The 19,122-nt window shown below is 44.5% G+C and overlaps 1 protein-coding gene and 1 long non-coding RNA gene across 2 annotated transcripts in view; one reads left to right on the top strand and one right to left on the bottom strand.

Moving 5' to 3' along the window:
- LOC125719606 (zinc finger protein ZFPM2-like) overlaps positions 1–10,869 on the bottom strand; it is a 44,224-nt gene extending 33,355 nt beyond the window's left edge. The window contains exon 1 of the mRNA XM_048994553.1: positions 10,582–10,869. Within this exon, the coding sequence (XP_048850510.1) occupies positions 10,582–10,621 (40 nt within the window). The 5' untranslated portion in view covers positions 10,622–10,869. The remainder of the gene's footprint in view (positions 1–10,581) is intronic.
- Positions 10,870–10,968: 99 nt separating this feature from the next.
- On the top strand, positions 10,969–14,662 carry LOC125719287 (uncharacterized). The gene is made up of 4 exons (XR_007385057.1): positions 10,969–11,059; positions 13,270–13,353; positions 13,790–13,958; positions 14,518–14,662. It is a non-coding gene; the product is annotated as an uncharacterized LOC125719287 (long non-coding RNA).
- The last annotated feature ends 4,460 nt before the right edge of the window (positions 14,663–19,122 follow it).

Raw genomic sequence — 19,122 nt, 5'->3', positions numbered from 1 at the left:
GGGGGTCTTCCACGCAGCCCCCACACCCCCCCAGGCTATAGAGAGAGGCCCTGCGGCACCTTGGGCCGGAGGACTGCAGGAGGGTTAATGAGCTTCTCTTTACCAGCATGGGCTTCGTGCGAGTAGAAGAGTAGCTGCAGACCTCTGTCCGCTTCACCCTGCCCAGCGTTTAGTTAATATCTTCCTCAGGCATGAATCTCCAGCACTGTCGCGGGAGAAGCAGGAGGGGCGCCACTCCCATAATTCCCCCCCGTCCCCTTGATTTCAGAAAGGAGCTGCGCCTGGCCGGATCGCAAGCCCGTGACCCGAACAGGCAGGCTGGCGCTGTGGCTTCCGCGAAGGGTTCTGGCTCTGGCAGCTTGGCGGTCCGGCGGGACCGCGAAAGTGGGGCAGCGGTGTTCCTGAATCGCGGCAATCTGGCGTCTCTCTTCACGGGTCAGAAGAGTCGCTGTTCAGGCAGCACGCCCACGTCCTGCTACGGGACCCCGCAGGACATGCTCTCCACAGGACACCCGTGCACACTCGGAATGTGCTCGCAATTACAGCTTCGACTTCCGGAACCGCTAGTAATGGTTAGTGCAGCGCACGTGACCCAAGGTGCTTAGGCAGCTCCACCAAGGGCGGCTTTGGAGGTGCTGCTTCTCATCCCTGCTGCTTCACACTCGGCATCAACCTGCTCAAGTACGTGCTGGAGGTCCAGGTCCAGATTGGGCCAAAAGCACAATGTCATCTGCAAATAGCAGGGATGTCACCTCTACCCCCCGTAGCGGTATCCTTTCCAGCCACGGCTACACCTAGACATCCTGTCCATGAAAAGCTCAAACAGGAATGGAGATGATAAGCACCCTTGCCAATGGCCAACACCATGGACACAACCTGGATCGGCATTGTTCCTCCTGGATTCTAGGCTGCACCAACTGGTGAAAATGTGCGATAATCCCATAGATCTGGGGTCACCAACATGTGTTGCCCGTTGACCAGTTCTAAAAATAGCACAACTCACCAGGGAGCGGCCTCTAAAATGTAATTTTATCCTCTTGCTATTTTTCTTTAATCACATTTGCATTTATATAGATTTCAAAATGACAATACCTTAAAAAAAAAGCATTTAAAACACGTTTATTATACATGACGTTTAGGTAAGTTTAGGAGGGCATTTCAAACTGGTAGCCCTTCGTATGGCTCAGAGGTACTTTACCCCCCCCTTCCATTCAGCATCGAAGAGGCACGTCAACCACATCACCCCATTAACATCCAGTTCTCAATCCCCTGACCAGCGCAGCAAGCTCGGCCTCAGGCAAGACAACTAGCCCTAGCTAACACCTCTCCATCTCTTGCCACTAACTCAAGCTCCTTCCCGCTAAAGAGATTCCATGTCCCCAAAGCCAGTGTCCTTCATCAAGGTCTGATACGTCTCATAGACCTGACCCTCATGTTTCACCTTGCGGGCGGCCAGCCCACAAGCTGGGAACTTTAAATATGATTTATACTGAGAGCAGCATGTTTGACTAAAGGGCTCTAAATGTCCCCATTTCATTAAGGTCTGAAAACATCCCGTCGGAAGAACAATATCGTTTCCCAGTTCCAGTCCAAGCCTTTGACTTACTTAAGAGTGACCTCAAGACACAGAAACAAGAAATAAATCAGGAAGCGTGGATGGGAGAGACAGACACACTGTGTACTTAGACTTGGGTTTGATCACTCATCTAATCATAACGAAGGACCGCAGTGCCCCCTGTCAGCCCCCTTCTGCAGGGACACTTCTTATTGCATATGTAAATTCAGACTTTTCAGAGATGATTAAATTGCTCTGTGTTTTTTCGAGTCTTCCCCTGAGTTCATCTTAACCCAGGAGCAGGCAAATCTTTATGTGGGTCAACGAGGCCGCAGGAAGGTTTATCTAGAAAATATTACCAAAAAAATGAAAATATTCATGGGAAACATATTTATCTCATCTAAAGTTGCTGCTAATCTCTGCATTACTGGGAAGTTTTTTATTTTTTTTTCATTCTATTATTTTTTGCAGCAAGCACTACAGTGTGTAGCTAAAAACCTACCCTGAGAGTATCTGCTGTTGTATGAATAATTTCATGACTGATTCATTATCAGCATCTCAAATGTAAGCACTTATCTGCTTCCCTCACAATATAACTGCTTGTTATAAACAAAAGTGTCCCGAGCACACAGTCCCCACCGAGATCTGACACTGAGATTCCCATTTCCTATTACGAGAGACAGTCTCTCCACACGCTGTTTACTCGCCAGTGCTTCTGCGTCCGATTGATCACAGCAGCCGGATTATTACCGTCGCGCTCCACCCATTCACGTGTGCGGTTATTGATTTTGAAGTAAAGAGGCCGTATCCTGTGCTCATCGTCCCGCCGGGGGGATTACAGCCCTTATCTCGGACGGTGTTCGGTGAAGTTCACCCGGAGAGTGGACCTCGAGGAGCCTGGCTTCCTTCACCGCGAGGATCCGCGGCTCGAGGCCCACGTCGAGCAATCTCCGCGGCTGAGCAAACAGCCCCCCTGTTGTGTTCCTCTGGGCTGCTGCCTCGTGCGTTTACAGAGCCTCGTGGGGCGCCTCCATTCTGCCGACCACGTTTCACCAGTCGCAACATCTCAGTCTCACACCGCGCGTTGCTAAGGTCAGCATTTCCCTGCCACGTTTGTAAATATTACCTGTTACCCAGATGGAAACATGCTGGTACAGCCCAACTAATAATCCGACAAGTGTTTAGGTAATATTTTGCGGTGATTTCCATTAGTTATTCTGTCCACTATATTTCATGTGATGTATAATTTTAATAAGTGACTCGCAAACATTTGTCTCTGCTTAATACATGTGTGGATTTTGCAGACATCTTTACGCATTTCTCATTATCATTACACAGAAACCACGAGTGAGTTTCCCCTTTCTTTGCGGGATGTACATTCACGGTCGTAAAGGGATGCCGTTCACTTAATTTGTGCTGATCTTCCCAGACGCCTCTTGCCTGTTCCTCAGCGGCTAACTAATTTAAACATGATCTGTCTCATTTTGTCGTTATTGTTGCAAAATCCGTCGTTGAGGGCTCTGGGAATGGCAGGGCTCAGCGTAACGCCCATGATGCAGGTGTCGTCATAATACAGCCAAAGAGACTCGCTGTGCTCCCAGCCATTTCTCACAAATTAGATGACATAGACCAAGCCAACGGCGCCATTCATCAAAAGGATAAATGTTTATAACAGAGAAAGTCTGTCTGGCACATCATCCAGACCAAATGTGGCTGCTTGTGTATTAAATATAGGTTTTTCTCTAGCTGTGATTTTCTTTGTCTCCCCCCTCCACTGCGGACTGCCGCATATAGCTAATGGCTTCACTACACTGAAGCACAGCGAGTGGATGAGAAAGACCCAACAAGTCGTGGAGTCATGTTGAGCTCAATGCATTTTAAAGGTTCCCTGGTCCTGTGAGAACCTCTGATCCTATGTCGAGCTGAAGATCTTTTTAAAGGTTCTCTGCTCCTGTGAGAACCTCTGATCCTATGTCGAGCTGAAGATATTTTTAAAGGTTCACTGGTCCCCTGAGGACCTGCAATCTTCTGTCAAGCTTAGGATTTACAGTCATGTTGGGGGTCCTGATCTGTAATAAATAAATCCATTTATCCCAACATGTTCCTTTCAATAAACACCATAATGGTGCTGGTCCTCAGCATCATAATGGGACAGATATAGCTTCTGCACATCCCACAAAGGCTTGCAGGGCAGCTCAGCTTGAATTCCAATCTTATCTTCACAGATATGGCAGGAGACTCAGCAGAGCCATGCAGCTGCCTCCTTCTCGGCTGGCGTGGAATGGGATTTGGATCTGCTGGCAGGGAGCAGGTTCCCCTGAGACCAGGCCAAGGCAGAGGACTGCTCCAGTTGGCCTGCAGAGAACTAGCGAGTGTCCTTCTGAGAAGCAAGTGTCCCTCCTGCCAGGGGGAACCATGTGGCGACAGTTCGGGGCTGATGGTAAACCGAACGGCAGTCTACATGACCCACACTACCCGTGTTTAAGTCCATTTAATTCCACAGGATGTCTTCAAATGTGTCGTCGCTCTTAAACAGTAGCAACAGACATTGTGTGGCTGAAAGATGATCAGGATTAACACGATAAAATGCTCCCCTGTCAGAAAATGGAAACGCGACAATAGCAGTGGGTGGCGACAATACCGAAATGTTTTACATGGAAGGAACAGATCGGCTCTGAAAAATGGATCAGCGAATGGGTGGAAGACATTTTGGGGTGGTGCTTCACTTTGATCCAGCAGTCGTGTGTCCAGGCTGTGTTTGGAACATTCCTTCACTCCTTCACATCTCTCCTTTGTCTTTCGTTTCTGTGAATGCATAAAATCCTCTATACAGTGTTTGTGAGGAACTGAGTGAGCGAGATTTTCACCATCAACCTGTTTGTGATACTACTGCCCTTCCTTTACCACTTGGACCTAATCTATTCTGTTTTCACCTATGTGATAAATTGGAAGAAAACAGAAAGAAAAGGAGGGAGTTAGATAAGGTGAAAGAGTGAGGGGTTTTGACCTTCACTTTTGTGAGCAGCGATTTGCTTCGACATGAGCAGCAGAGATCAGCAGGTCCTCCCTGCCAGCTGCTGCCCGCTGGTGATGGTCATGGTGACGGGCATCAATCAGGCCCCGTTCGCTTCAGTTCTGCTCCCTTCTCCAGCCCATGCTGCCTGACCAAGCTGTCAAACAGTTTTTTGAGTATCCACCAGCAGGACTCCCAGATAAGGTGGCTTTGGTCCTTAAGAGGCACCTCTGACCACTTCATCACCCGCAGACCCTCAGATCAGCATGCTGGCATCATCACAGTGCACTGCTTTTATTATGGGATGTTCCATGACGAGATGATAGCTATGCTGGTCAATTCATTGTGCAGCTCTCTGTCTCTTTTTGCCTTTCTGTCCTGTGTACATTGACCAGTCAAAAATTCTGACGTCGCTGATCATTTGCGTTCGGATTCCCCACATTTATCTTGACCACTGCGTCGCGTGTTCCCCACTGTACCGGGAAGCGTATACCAGTGTTTCCAGTGTGATAGGTTTTAGTTGCATTGAAGCTGCTTTATATTGAAAACTGGAGGGTAAACAGGACCGTGGAGAATGAAAAAGGTGGCTTTCTGCAGCCCAAGCAGCTCCTTCTTACTCTGTCCCTCATTCTCTCCTTCTCTCACATCCAGCACATACATTCTCTTCCCAAAGGCCTCCTTAGAGCTGGGATTTGTACCTGTGTTACAGCCAAACAATGGACGCGGCCAGCAAAACGTCTTCAGAGAGGAAAAGAGGAAAGCATCACTCTCTCAAGGCCTCAGACGCGGCGCGGCTCGTTTTAGTCGCGCTCAGAAATGACCAGGCGGGATGTACATTTTCACCAGAGTTATTCTTAAAATGACTCCGAGTAAAGAGAACTGCCAGTATACAGAACCTTACTGTTAGTCGGAAATGTGGAAAACTGGAAGTGGAATCATTCCTTCAAAACCATACCTCCAAATTGGTATTTATTGGCTTCTGACAGCTCAGAGACAAGTAAACATTTCATTATAAATAAAAAGTCTTTAATGGAGGCTCAGAGACAGCCCTCATTGTGATTTCCACAATTGCTGACATCAGCGTTTGAATCTTTACATTCGTACAGAGACTGGAGTCGACCTCGCACACGGTTTTATACCCGCAGTTAAGAGACCAGGCCCCTGTTTGCTAGGTGAACCTTACTGACATAAAGGATGAGTTTTCCCTGACCAGCAGCCTTTTTCCTGCTAATGTGGACACGTTACAGTGAACGCCAGTGGATTCTCTGCCTAACATACCAGCATCAATCTACCCCAAGGAAGAAAGGCTGAATATTCCAGGGTTTATCATGTATTGATAAGTCTCTGACAGAAGATAGCAAAGGCAAACATGTAAACATTAAGACAGTTTAAACATTCTGGAAAAAAAAATTAACCACCAGCTGACTGGTGGAATGTGGATACTGAGCTTCTAAATCTGATCACAATAGCAGTCAGATGGATGGACTGAACCTATCTTAACAATAATTTCATTCCATTTTAAATTTAACACTAGTACAATCTTTATAAAATGTTTAAAAAGCCCCACAATCACACTGCTGATGAGGTTCCACAGAAAATAATGCCAATCAGTATTAAACAAGTGTTTAAAAATTGTTTAATAAGCTCATTTTATTGACGTGTGATTTAAAAAAAATGCCTTGAAACATTTATAATATGACCTCTCACAAAACCACAGGAATATACACATTCTTGTATAAATCAGAGATTTCAATGATTATGGATGAATTCAAGCATTGGACAGAATTCAAATTCACTTCAATTTACTTTCACAACACATTTGCCCCAAGGCACTTGACAAGAGTATGTGCCAATCCATTACTACATCATTTATACAAAATGGTGCATGAAACAGGCAAAGGGGTAATGCCAGAAGACACTAGAAAGCGAGACACTGCAAGCGAGACACGTCACAATTTTAAAGTTAAATAGGGAAAACTCACAGTGTCAGGCCACATCAAGGTGTACTATTAAAGTAAGGAAAGTCATGTTTGAAAAGCGCTAACTCACCTTGGACCAGTGAGCCACAAGTTCCTAGCAGATGTTAGGGACTGTAACTGCAATAAGTGCAATAACTGCATTAACTGCATCAACTGCAGTAACCACTCCTCAAACCTAATAACGCACCGTACGAATGAACCCAGCAAAAATGGGGACCCTAAGTTGATACCCAACATAAAACCCTACGGTCTCACCTCCAGTTTGCATTTAATAAGAAAACAGGACCTGCGGTTTTTTGATGGATATTTATGTTCAAAGCAAGGAAACAGTAAGGCTGTGAAAATTGTGTGTATTTATTATGCAAAATTTGGATGGCTGGTGGCTGTTTAAATCAAAATCACAAATAATAAAATGTGAGAAAATAGCATAACTCTTTTAGAAAGGAAGAATATATAACTGCAGATAATATAACTGCATATTTATCTCCATCCCTCCATCCATCCATCCATCCCTTGATCCATCAATCTATCCAGCCAACCACCTTTCAGTCACTTGGCCTGTACAGGTTATGGGGGCAAATTCAATATAATATAATATAATATAATATAATATAATATAATATAATATAATATAATATAATATAATATAATATATGGTTAGCACAGTGGCCTCATACCTCATCACTGTGCTTACTGTGTCTCCTGTGTTGTACGTTCTACATGTTCTCCCCATGTCATGCATTCTGCATTTTCTCCTCATGCATTGCATTCTGCATGTTCCCTCTGTATCCTGCATTCTGCATGTTGCGCATGTTCTCCTCATGCCGTGCATTCTGCACGTTCTCCCCGCGTCCCGCGGCTTTCCTTTCCATCTCCTTACACACTCCTTCAGTTGGGTGACTTGGTCACTAAATTGCCCGTGGTGCGTGACTGTGGGTGTTATTGTGTGTGAAAATGATCAGCGGCGGAGGTATTAAACTGAGAAGGTGACGCTGGGAATGCGGCGAGGTGTCAGTAGAACAGTTAGGGCACCGCGGATCTCGGGCTGCGCGCTGCTTCTCATGGGTCCATAAGCATCCGAACGAGGTGCCTGTGACGTTAGCCAAGCACTCTGCCACCCAAGGGTGTCACTCCTGCTACCAGACTGCTGGGGAGGGCCGAAGGGGCGGGGTGTCGCCGGGTAACATACCCATCTCATTGGCTGGCTAATCGCAATCAGATCATGTATGTCATAAATTTGGCGAGCGGCTTGCTGCCGGGGATGTTTATTGGTATATTGGCGACAGTTGATAAGAGCGAAGAACAACAGCGGCTTGTCAGCGCCTCAGAGATGGCGAGATTACATTGTTCAGGACAGCTATTCAAAACCCTCCTCTGCTATCTGGGCTTCTAATCTAACTCCTATTAGAATAGAGAGATAAAGTACTCCTGCTTTCTTTGGGGTGGGCTGTGGTGGTGGGGGGGGGGGGGGGGACAAGACAGTCTGCAGAGTATTACTTAAAGAATGAAAATATACATTGCTGTGTTTTAAGCGAGAAACACAAATGACAAATATATAATTTATCCCCACATTATCGTAATATCCAGTCAGACTAACCAAGACGACCTGAAAGACTATTTTTCGCCTTATCGTCCGAAGTGGTGGAAACGGTGGCGGGATTATCAGACTTCTGCAGATTGCTGGGCTGGAATTTGAATGGTAATAATGGGCCTTCTGGTGTTACGTCTCCCCTGCATATCGCTCCCAATATCGGCCCTTATCTGTCCGGTCATCGGTGCAAATTAATGGCGTTCTTTCAGCGCCTAACACCTATCGCTACTCACTGAGTGGCCCGGGGGAACGAATAAGCAAAATATGAAAATACGGCATAAATCATTTTAGATAACGAGGTGCTGTGGGAGGCATGGACGGATGGGCCTGGGGACTTGTCCCTGTCCAGCGAGCGCCTGTAGTGACTTTCAGGGCCGTGTGCTCCTGGGGATTCACGGTCTCCCATGAAGTGTCCGGCGCATCGTTAATATTTCATGGCCGCACTGAGACCCAGCGCCTTAAAGCCCCCCTGCGGCTGACTGACACCGTGTTAGCGGAGCTAAAGGAAGATCCGGGCTGCGGTACCCAATGCACAAAATGCGCAAAAAAACACTAAAAAGCTGATGGGTTAAACCTCATGGTTCAATCACTTTTAGTGTTAATGAATATGACATTCCTACGGACAAAAACAGGGTAAAACCCAAAGAAACGCAGCGGTTATAAAAGCGGTCATCCTGGTTTGAAACCGGATTTACACTCTGACAGGGATCTCAAAATGAACAAAGAGATGCATCTTCATGTCTGTATTTACAGTATATACTGAATAGGACTGCAATACAAGTGGTCACTGTGCGAATATCAGCGTAAAAAATGAACTCGGTTATATATCTAAAACACTCCTTTCTGCCTTTAACAACCCCCAAGTTCAAACAGCACGCAGAATTTGGCAAATTAATAAATTGAACACATAGCACTACCTGTTAATCTTATTTACATTATTACATATCATTTAGATGCAAAATTAGGTTAATAAATATTTCTACTTAAAATGAAAAAATAGCTCCGAAGATCATTTAAATTTCAGATATAAAAAAAAAACAATTTTTAAATCATGTAACCTTATTTATCACGTAATATTGTATAAACAATATGATAACTGTATCTGATATTGTCTATAGGTTACACTATAATTATTACGCTTCTAAAACATAAAACTAACAGCTAAGAGGTGGCAGTTGGCCGAATTTAATCAGAACATAGCCTAGCTACACACGTCAGTACATGTTTGTTTAGTGTTTTAAAAAGAAATAAAATTAATCGTAAAGATATCAAATTGAAGCCCCGAAAGACTCGCAGGGTGGTGGATTTAGGACAAGACCCCCACAGCGGCTCACTTGGTTCGGGTCAGTGGATCTGGCTTTGGGAGGACCGGCGTTTCTCAGGCAGTGATGCAGCGGACCGCCGCACTGAAAGCCGACACGGCGGATCACTTCGGCGGACACCCCCGGTGCGGCATATCATAAGATAGCGGGGAAATGTCAGCCGCAAGGCGGGGACAGAAAACTAGGGCAGTCGTGAAATTGTACGTCTGAGGCTATGTGCATAATTGTTCTGCTTTGCCTGTCCCTTTGATGGATACTTCACCTTTATCAGGTGTATAAGGGATGTTTTTACTACACTGCTGTTTCCCCACAAAAAAAACGCTGCTTCAGAAATTGAAAACTTCATAGCTCGTCTGTGTTTCGTTTCCCTAAAATATTCTGTTATTTGCACGTTCATCCTGCTAAATATATTCTTTAAAATAATACTAACATACAAAAACAAAATACGGAAAAAGTCTGTCATAACAGCGGTTAAGAAATACAGACTCCTGTATGTCAGGTGTTACGCACCTTTACATTGTCACACGTGTAATTGTATTATTAACGGCAGCAGTATTACCACTAAATGTATTTTCGTGTATATAAATATATATACCTATATATATATTTTTAAATCAAGAAAATCCCCGAGATACTTTTACTAGATTAAGTATATGCCAACCCGCTGAAATCGCACCTTTACCGAAAACACAAAATATCAATGCCATTCATGCTATATTAAAATGTGTATATATTTTACATTATATTCAGTTATATTACATGACTCCTGTTGATATATTTTCTTCTTTTGTTTAAAATGTTTTCGTGAATTAAAACTACACACTTTAGTAAACGGTAGAACAAAATTCACAGCATTCCTATAGTCCTATAGTCCAACTTTGCAGGGGAGCTACATTAACATCTAAGAAAATTGGAATTTCCGAACATTTCACTCGAAATTATTTCACAAGTAGTATACGGTTTAGCAGTTTTTATATTGTCACGCACCTCAAATCAAATTATGGATAAAACTGCCAAATGTTCAAATTCGGAGCACGATCCGTATGTCTAAGCTAACTTTCCCAGGATTTACTACTGTACATTTTAACATGAGTGACAGCGTAAGAAAGCGGCAAACTTACGTTTGATTTGTCTGGGGTTGCTCTGCTTCCTTCGGGACATGCTGCGATCTGCTCCGCGGACCCAGGCGAGCGGTTCACTGATGTCGGTGCATCCAGGCGTCAGTCAATGCCTAAAATTTCTGATTCAGTGAAATGGCAAAGGAGGCGCTTTTGTCAGAAATGTGTTTTTCAGTGCCCCTTGCTGGATCCCCTTTGCCTTGCTCCCTCCTGCCCGCTCGGTTATGCCTTTATCTGCGGCGCTCTCGGAGCTGCGCTGAGCTGTGATGAGCTGCGATCCACACGCACTGACTGGAGGGACGAAAGCGTTTCGCGCTTTTGTTTGAACATGAGACTTGGGCCTTGCCGGTTGCCGTAGTGAGTGCCGCACAGCTTGAAGGCTGTGAGCTGCGCGTCCACTTGTACCAGCAGCGCAGCGGTGGCGCCGTGTGTCACGGGGACGCGCACAACCGTCACCTTTTCGGGGTCGCTCTCAGCTTTTGTACGTAAAACACACACAGTAATTCATTTTACAGCTGGACTGTTAAGTACTTCCCATTGGTGAATTCCACGAATTATGGATCTGCTTATAGGGGTCAAATATACAATTACACAATACCTCTCCAAAAGTATTTTAAATGTACTGAAGATAAAGGGGCGTCAATAGAATAGAAATAATAATCGCAATGTAATTGTCAAATACGACAGCTCATCTTATATTAACGTTATTGTGCCGAAATTTAGTAAAACAAATGGGAATATATATATATATATATATATATATATATATATATATATATATATATATATATATATATATATATAAACAAGGTTTAATAATAAGTCTGATAAATTCATGTATTTATTAATACACAATAACGGTACTCAATTCTGTTAAAACCGTTTGAATTCATATAAATGTAATTTAAAACAAACTTTAAAAAATGTTTTCTTACAGTCTACGGTGATTACATATGTATATGCATGTATGTATGTATATATATATATATATATATATATATATATATATATATATATATATATATTCTTAACTTTCTGAAACGTGTTATTTTTTTTAAATGTATGCTTCAATCAATAATGATATTTGTTTCAATGGGTCTATTCAGATTTATCCATGTCATTTATGTTATTTTTTTATGATATTTATATAAAAGTCCTATATAATTTAGACGTGTGATATATAATTGAACAGCCAGTACAGTATATTACCTCCACGTCCGTGTGTGATGTTTGGTAATTTTTCAGACATGAAGTGCCGTTTAGCTGATGAGTGCTCTCATGCCTTAGACTCTGTCTGGTTTCGTAGCCGGTTCTGCTGGCGTATTTTTCCGATTTGTCTCCAGATTTTTCAATGGAAGTGATCTGAAGCTTTAAACATTGCGGTTCATGTACACAAACTGAAACCCCGTGAGCCTTCCTCTTATTCGGTTCATTTTAACGGATACTGTGGTGTACCTGAACATGCCCACACTTTTCGCTGCTTTCCGGCTCTTTCCGTGCGCTTTCCTGGGATCTGACGGTATGAAGCCGCGCTCGGACCTGCGAAGCCGGAATGTTGTTTCATTGCGCCTGAAGAAATTATTTCTTTTTGGAGGAACAAATTTGTGTCTGAACGGCTTGCCTTGTAAGGTCAATATGTGATTTACAGTAATTTCGAAACATCTTTTTATATGGAATATAAACTATTACAGTGGAAAGGATTGGGTAAAACTGTTTTAATGAACTTCTCAAAATCCAAATTGTAATTTCAGAACTTTATTTCTGAAATATTGGATATAAAAACGTAATATGCCACTAATGACAAGGTACAGTGGGTTTGACTGTCTTGCACCTTGTAGTTCGGCATAAACAATGTAGAACAGATTAATTACAGTAATTAATTACAATAATTTTTTCGGCAATAATTTCTCCGTTGTAGATGACATGGGAGATTAAACTTGAGTAATCTACTAATAATTGTTCTTGCTGTTTGTGCGCGTGCCCTTTGCTCTGCGACCTGATATAGGAAAATATGTATCTGGAAAAGCCCAGTATATGAGTATAGGCTCAATGCAAACCAAGTACAAGTATTTAGGCTTTTATAGTGCTATTTTAAATTTGTTCGGCAAAATTTAATAATCATATTTTTATTTTTAGAGGTTTGAAACAAGACACATGCTGTGTGTTTTATCATCATCATTATTGTTGTTGTTGTTATTTTGTCAAACTTCTGTCTTCAGTTACTACTTACCCAGCACAGTTACACTTTTTGTTCATATTTTTTTTTTTAATCATATTATAAACTTTATATTTCTTATACAGAAAAATCTGTAAAAATCAAGGATTATGTTAGGAGAAATACTCTGTTTTCTATCATGTGTTTTCTTGGCCCATTGCAGTTACGTTGTGGTTGTGTATTCTGACCATAATTTATTCCAGAAACATTTTGTGTTGTTAAAAGGTTGCATCTGTAACCATGAAGGGTTCAGCTCTTGTACCCTTGAGACAGGAACATAACTGATCTGGTAGAAATGCAGCATGAGATGATTTTGATTAAAACCATCAGTTAAATATAAACGTAGATGGATGCAGTGAATGCGGCTGAGGCAGTGAAGGCAGTATTGAATATGTTTGTTATCATTTATAATAATGTGCGGATGATATTTTGAGACGCGCTTGGTTCACATGTCCTGGTGTCTGTGTATCACCCAGGAGGCGGCAGAGATGGCAACGGTGCCATCGGACCAAAACCCCAAGCAGCGGCACTACTTGAAACTTCCGGAAGTTCATTACAAAGTATGAAAAAAGCGGCATGTTGGATTTATTTATTTCATTCGACTTTGCCGTCCTCACCGCTCATACTTTAAGTGTCATTACTTACACGGTCACAGAGACTGGGAATCGCCTTCTTCAATTAGCCAGTTGAACTGCCAAGTAAAACAAGCAAGTGGCCTGTGAAATTACAGCATCTCACAGCCCAGTTTCAGGCTTTGGGATGGAGTGGCGGGAGCCTCAGCATCCTCCCCGGGTGTTAACTTGTCGCTGGCGCTCTGGCGCCATAACAGTATTCCTTTCGGAGTTAGAGACGCCCCAGAATGAGTGGCACTTGGGGTCAGCAGCGTCCCACGGGAAGACGGGACCGGACCCCTGGACGTAGCGAGACGAGCCTGGCAGACGCAGGCGCACGTGGCCACTGCTTGTGCTAACGTGTAATTCTCACTGCATAAAACAGTGCACCGCCAGCGAGGGTTCAGAAGTGCTGCAGAATCGGCGTGACGATATTCATCTACTGCGTAAATTTTGGCGGACAAGGAGAGGCGAGCTTCCTGCTGCCTTTGCTGGGGCCCGACAGGGGTGAGGACCTCAGGAGGAGGCGGACAGCTGTGCTGTTTAGAGTGTGGGTATGTGTAAATGCAGCCGGGCCACAGATCCACAGTGTGTCATCTTAACACAGTTTTTGAATGTGATTTGTAAACGTTCAGGTCTGGCAGAAATGTGGCATTTGAGAGATGTTGTTCAGGTTCAGTCCCTCCATGCTGACCATTACATGAGCTGTCTGCTCCCATTTCCCCCTTTAAGTTTCATTTTAACTCCACTGCTGCCCATGCCAGGGCAGTTTCCTTCACAGTTGCCGTCAGATGGGATATAGCAGTTCGGCCAGCGGTATGACATCAAGGCCTGGGCTTGACAGACACCAATTTGTCATCATGATGGTTTGGGAGGGATGCAATTGGCTGGCATCCAGAGGATGTGAGGCGTATGGTCAGGAGAAACAGCCAGGGCAGTGGCCAAGGTTATGGCTAGCCTGCCTCCCCTTTTGGCTCCGGGGAAAGACTGCTGTGGACCTGAGGGCGATGTGGACACAAAGGCCAAAGAGGTCATTTGTGCAGAGTCACGGAAAGCATGGAGTCGCTTCACTAATCTCACCTTAACACTCTTTTCTTTTTTTACCACCCCCAGGGGCAGAAGGAGCATCCCTGTCCCGCTGAGATATAAAGGTCTCCAGCCCCCCCCAACATGTTTCTAGAGTGACTGCAGTTCCCTGCTGATCTCACCCCCTTTTCTGTGGTATTTATGTTTAACTTTTTTTAACTCGCAAAATGCAACCCCCCCCCCCCCCCCGAAGAATAAACAGATTATACACAGGCAAGGCTTTGAAAAGAGAATTTATATTTACGAAAACAGGCCTTTTCCTGTGAGATGGAGTCGATTTAAACGGGTCTACATGTCTGTGGAAAGTGGACGGGGGGACAGTGAGGGGGGGCGGCTCTGTGGGACATTGTTGGAAACAGACTGTGTTTTTCACAAAATATCAGTTTAGTGTTGGAACCGTATGTGCTGGTAATTTGAAGTCCGGCGACCAAACAATTGCTTTTTACAAAGAAGGCGATGACAAAAAGTTGTGCAAGAAACACATTTTACTATTAAAGCCCCCTTGATTGATGACGGATGATGGATGGCTGGACATTTCAAGTAAAAACAACACAGCACTAAAAATAATTATCTTGATTGTACCGTCAATCTTTTGTATAGAAATTAACACTCTCAGGCTGAGTTAACTCAGCTCAGGCAGCCTTACAGTAGCTCAGACTTAGCACAGGCTACCTTGCAACAGCTTAGGTTTAGCACAGGCTGCCTTACAACAGCTCCAGTTCAGCTGAGGTTTAGCACAGGCTGCCTACGACAGCTCAGACTTAGCACAGGTTGCCTGAGAGTAGCTCAGGCTTAGCTCAGACTTAACACAGGCTGCATTAAGACATTTCAGGCTCAGCTCAGGCTTAGCACAGCCTGCTTAGCAATAGCTCAGGCTTAGCACAGGACTGGGTTAACACAGCTCAGGCTTAGCACAGGATGCCTTATAACAGTTCAGGTTTAGCACAGGCATTGTTAGCACAAGTCAGACTCAGCTGAGGCATTATTGAAAATACACACACAGGCAAACTCACACCAAAACACGCACACACAAGCAAACCCACACCAAAACACGCACACACACAGGCAAACCCACACCAAAACACGCACACACACAGGCAAACCCACACCAAAACACGCACACACACAGGCAAACCCACACCAAAACACGCACACACACAGGCACCTGGGCTCCGGAAGCCGCACCTGGACTCTCACATATTAAAGGTTAAAGACCGACATGCGTGTCAAGTTCCAGCTCCCTGAGCCCCCCCCCTTCCTTAATGACCGGCTGTGTTCAATCTGTTCACCTGGGCCTCTGTGGATCAGTTAAAATGGTAAATATCTGTGGAAAGATGATCAACAGGAGAGCTGAGACAGCAGCCCCAAAAGCATGCACAGTCAGTCTCTGTGAACACAGGGTTCTGGAGTGGGGGTCTGAGATGAGGTCCTGGAGTGAGATTTAAGGTGTGGTTCTGGGGTGTGGAAACTAAAAAACCACAGCTATCACATATTTTACTTCAGAATTATTGTTTCTAATTTCCAATGTTACATTTTCACTTTGTATCATGCTTTTTGTCTCTTAACGTGTATATATGTCAAATACCATGAGGGACGGAGAATGTGTATATGGCAAATATCACAGGAGACAGAGAACGTATGAATCCCAGGCACCGTGGGGTAAAGGAAAACGTGTGTATCCCAAATGCAAAGGGGGATGGAGAACGTGTGTATCCCAAACGTCACAGGGGAAGGAGAACGTGTGTATCCCAAATGCAAAGGGGGATGGAGAATGCATGTATCCCAAACGTCACAGGGGAAGGAGAACGTGTGTATCCTAAATACAGAGGGGGATGGAGACGTGTGTATCCCAAATGCAAAGGGGGATGGAGAACGTGTGTATCCCAAACGTCACAGGGGAAGGAGAATGCATGTATCCCAAACGTCACAGGGGAAGGAGAACGTGTGTATCCTAAATACAGAGGGGGATGGAGAACGTGTGTATCCCAAATGCAAAGGGGGATGGAGAACGTGTGTATCCCAAATGTCACAGGGGAAGGAGAACGTGTGTATCCCAAACGTCACAGGGGAAGGAGAACGGGTGTATCCTAAATACAGAGGGGGATGGAGAACGTGTGTATCCCAAACGTCACAGGGGAAGGAGAACGTGTGTATCCCAAACGTCACAGGGGAAGGAGAACGCGTGTATCCCAAACATCACAGGGGAAGGAGAACGCGTGTATCCCAAACGTCACAGGGGAAGGAGAACGCGTGTATCCCAAACGTCACAGGGGAAGGAGAACGCGTGTATCCCAAACATCACAGGGGAAGGAGAACGCGTGTATCCCAAACGTCACAGGGGAAGGAGAACGCGTGTATCCCAAACATCACAGGGGAAGGAGAACGCGTGTATCCCAAACGTCACAGGGGAAGGAGAACGCGTGTATCCCAAACGTCACAGGGGAAGGAGAACGCGTGTATCCCAAACGTCACAGGGGAAGGAGAACGCGTGTATCCCAAACATCACAGGGGAAGGAGAACGTGTGTATCCCACACTCTGAGGAAGTGTCCATGCAGCTGAGAACATCTGGCAGCTACTGTGCGAAAGGACAGAGACACAGAGGGAAATATGAAATATCCCTGCTGTAGAGAGCATATCAAAGGTATCCAGATGTGGGAGGCTGCCGAGGAGACACCCCAAATCCAGGCAGAGAGTGGCTTATGCAGCATGAACGGGGGGAGGGGGGGATGACTGACCACAGAGGCGGTGGAACATAACAGCACCCCCCCCCGGCGGGGCTGGACTTCTACACACAGAGATGCTACTCCCTTCCACTCTGGCTGTCTTTCCACATTAGATTCTCAGATGCAAAATTAATCCATTTGAAAATCTGTGCCTTCAATGTAAGGATTTTTTTTTTTAAGAATATCAATAAGTTCCAACCGTAGAGAGGATTCCTTTGCCATTCAGGCATGTGCGGGTGATAACGGCAGACTTGGCACGGGGAGAGGCAAAGATGGATTAATTATGCAGGGAACATGGAAATTTAGCTTATCATCGCTTAGCAAAGGAGCCAAGCTCCATAATCAGAAAATGGGGATAAAAATTAACAATGGGATGGCACCTTCCAGCTCATCATCTTACAAGTTAGATTTTTTCTGTAATTAAAAAGTAACATACAATTATGTTCATATCTCATATAGGCTATGAGTGGGTGTATATTGAATAATTGCACAGGGATATAAGGTTTGGCCAAAAACAAGAATTAAAAACAGAAACCATATTGGAATGAAGGTATATTATGAAAGAGTATCTTTTCTGATATAAGAGCACAGGCAACAGGATACAGAAAACAGGCTTGTCCTGAAATGCACTGTGACGAGGACACCGCTGGCTGGTGCGAGGGCGGGGGGGGCGGGGGGGGGCACCCCACTGCAGACGTGGTGTTTTCAGCACGTAGGTCGCGTGTTTATGGGACACGGAAGTCTGGACATTCAGAATCGGAATCGTTTTTATTATGGCCAAGAATATTTGCGTGTACAGGGAATTTGGCATGGTATGTCAGTGCAGTCACAAGAATAAAAAAAAACAACACTATACAAGCGTACGAAAATGACACACTAGATACAATAGACAATAATACAAAAGGTTGAAAACGCTGTAAAAGAGCAATAAAAATGAGACAATAGAGAAATAAATAATAACAGAACCTATATATATATATATATACTGTAATACTGTATATATACAGCCACGGGGAAAAATAAGAAATCGCTCTATATTTTTAAACAAATCTGCATTTTTAAATCCTGGTTTAATCCTGGTTCTGCTGGCAGAAGGCTACACTGCGAGGCAGGCTGCCTCCAGGTTCAACATCTCTAAGACAGCAGTACACAAGAATAAGGTGAAGCAGGAGACATTGGGAAGGACCAGAAACCAGCCAAGCAAAGGGCAGAAGCGACTTTCTAATGCCAGAGGTGACCGTTAACTTATCCGACAGTTTCCCATGAATCGTAAGATGACATCGAGTGACCTTCAAGAGGAATGGGAAGCATTAAGTGCAGGTGTGAAGTGCACTGCTGGGACAGTTCATATCAGGCTCCTAGAAGCAGGACTGAAGTCACATAAAGCAAGGAAGAAGCTCTTCATTAATGAGAAACAGAGAACCAGGCTGCAGATTGCAAAAAATATATATTATTCACAGACGCCCACCTATAAATTCAAAAATTGTGCTGTGGTCTCTTTATTTTTTTCAGCGGCCCTGCACACACACACACACACACACACACACACACACATAAATTAATGAAATAAAATAAATAGCATCATCCTTTAAGTCTGTGTAGCTCGAATTCCCCACGTAGGCACACACTGTGCATGCTGTATGTGATCCACACGAATCTGCCCCCTACCCCAAAGAAACGGCCCATAGACACTAAATCATTACGGCTCTCTGCCCCTCCTCAGCTGTGGCTGCAGGCTGGGGACTGCATGTTCAGGTTGCACCTGACCTCTGACCTCTGGTGGGTTGCTTGGTCACAACAGAAAAGCCTCAGTGATTTTGGAGAGATGATCACCTTTTGGAAGCTCTGATGTTCATCACAGCTCCTCAGTGATTACGACCCTCCAACTGCAGGGTGGTGCATCTGTAA

This window comes from Brienomyrus brachyistius, chromosome 23 (assembly GCF_023856365.1).
Source record: "Brienomyrus brachyistius isolate T26 chromosome 23, BBRACH_0.4, whole genome shotgun sequence".
Classification (NCBI taxonomy): Eukaryota; Metazoa; Chordata; class Actinopteri; order Osteoglossiformes; family Mormyridae; genus Brienomyrus; species Brienomyrus brachyistius.
This window is presented reverse-complemented; position numbering and strand designations above follow the sequence as displayed.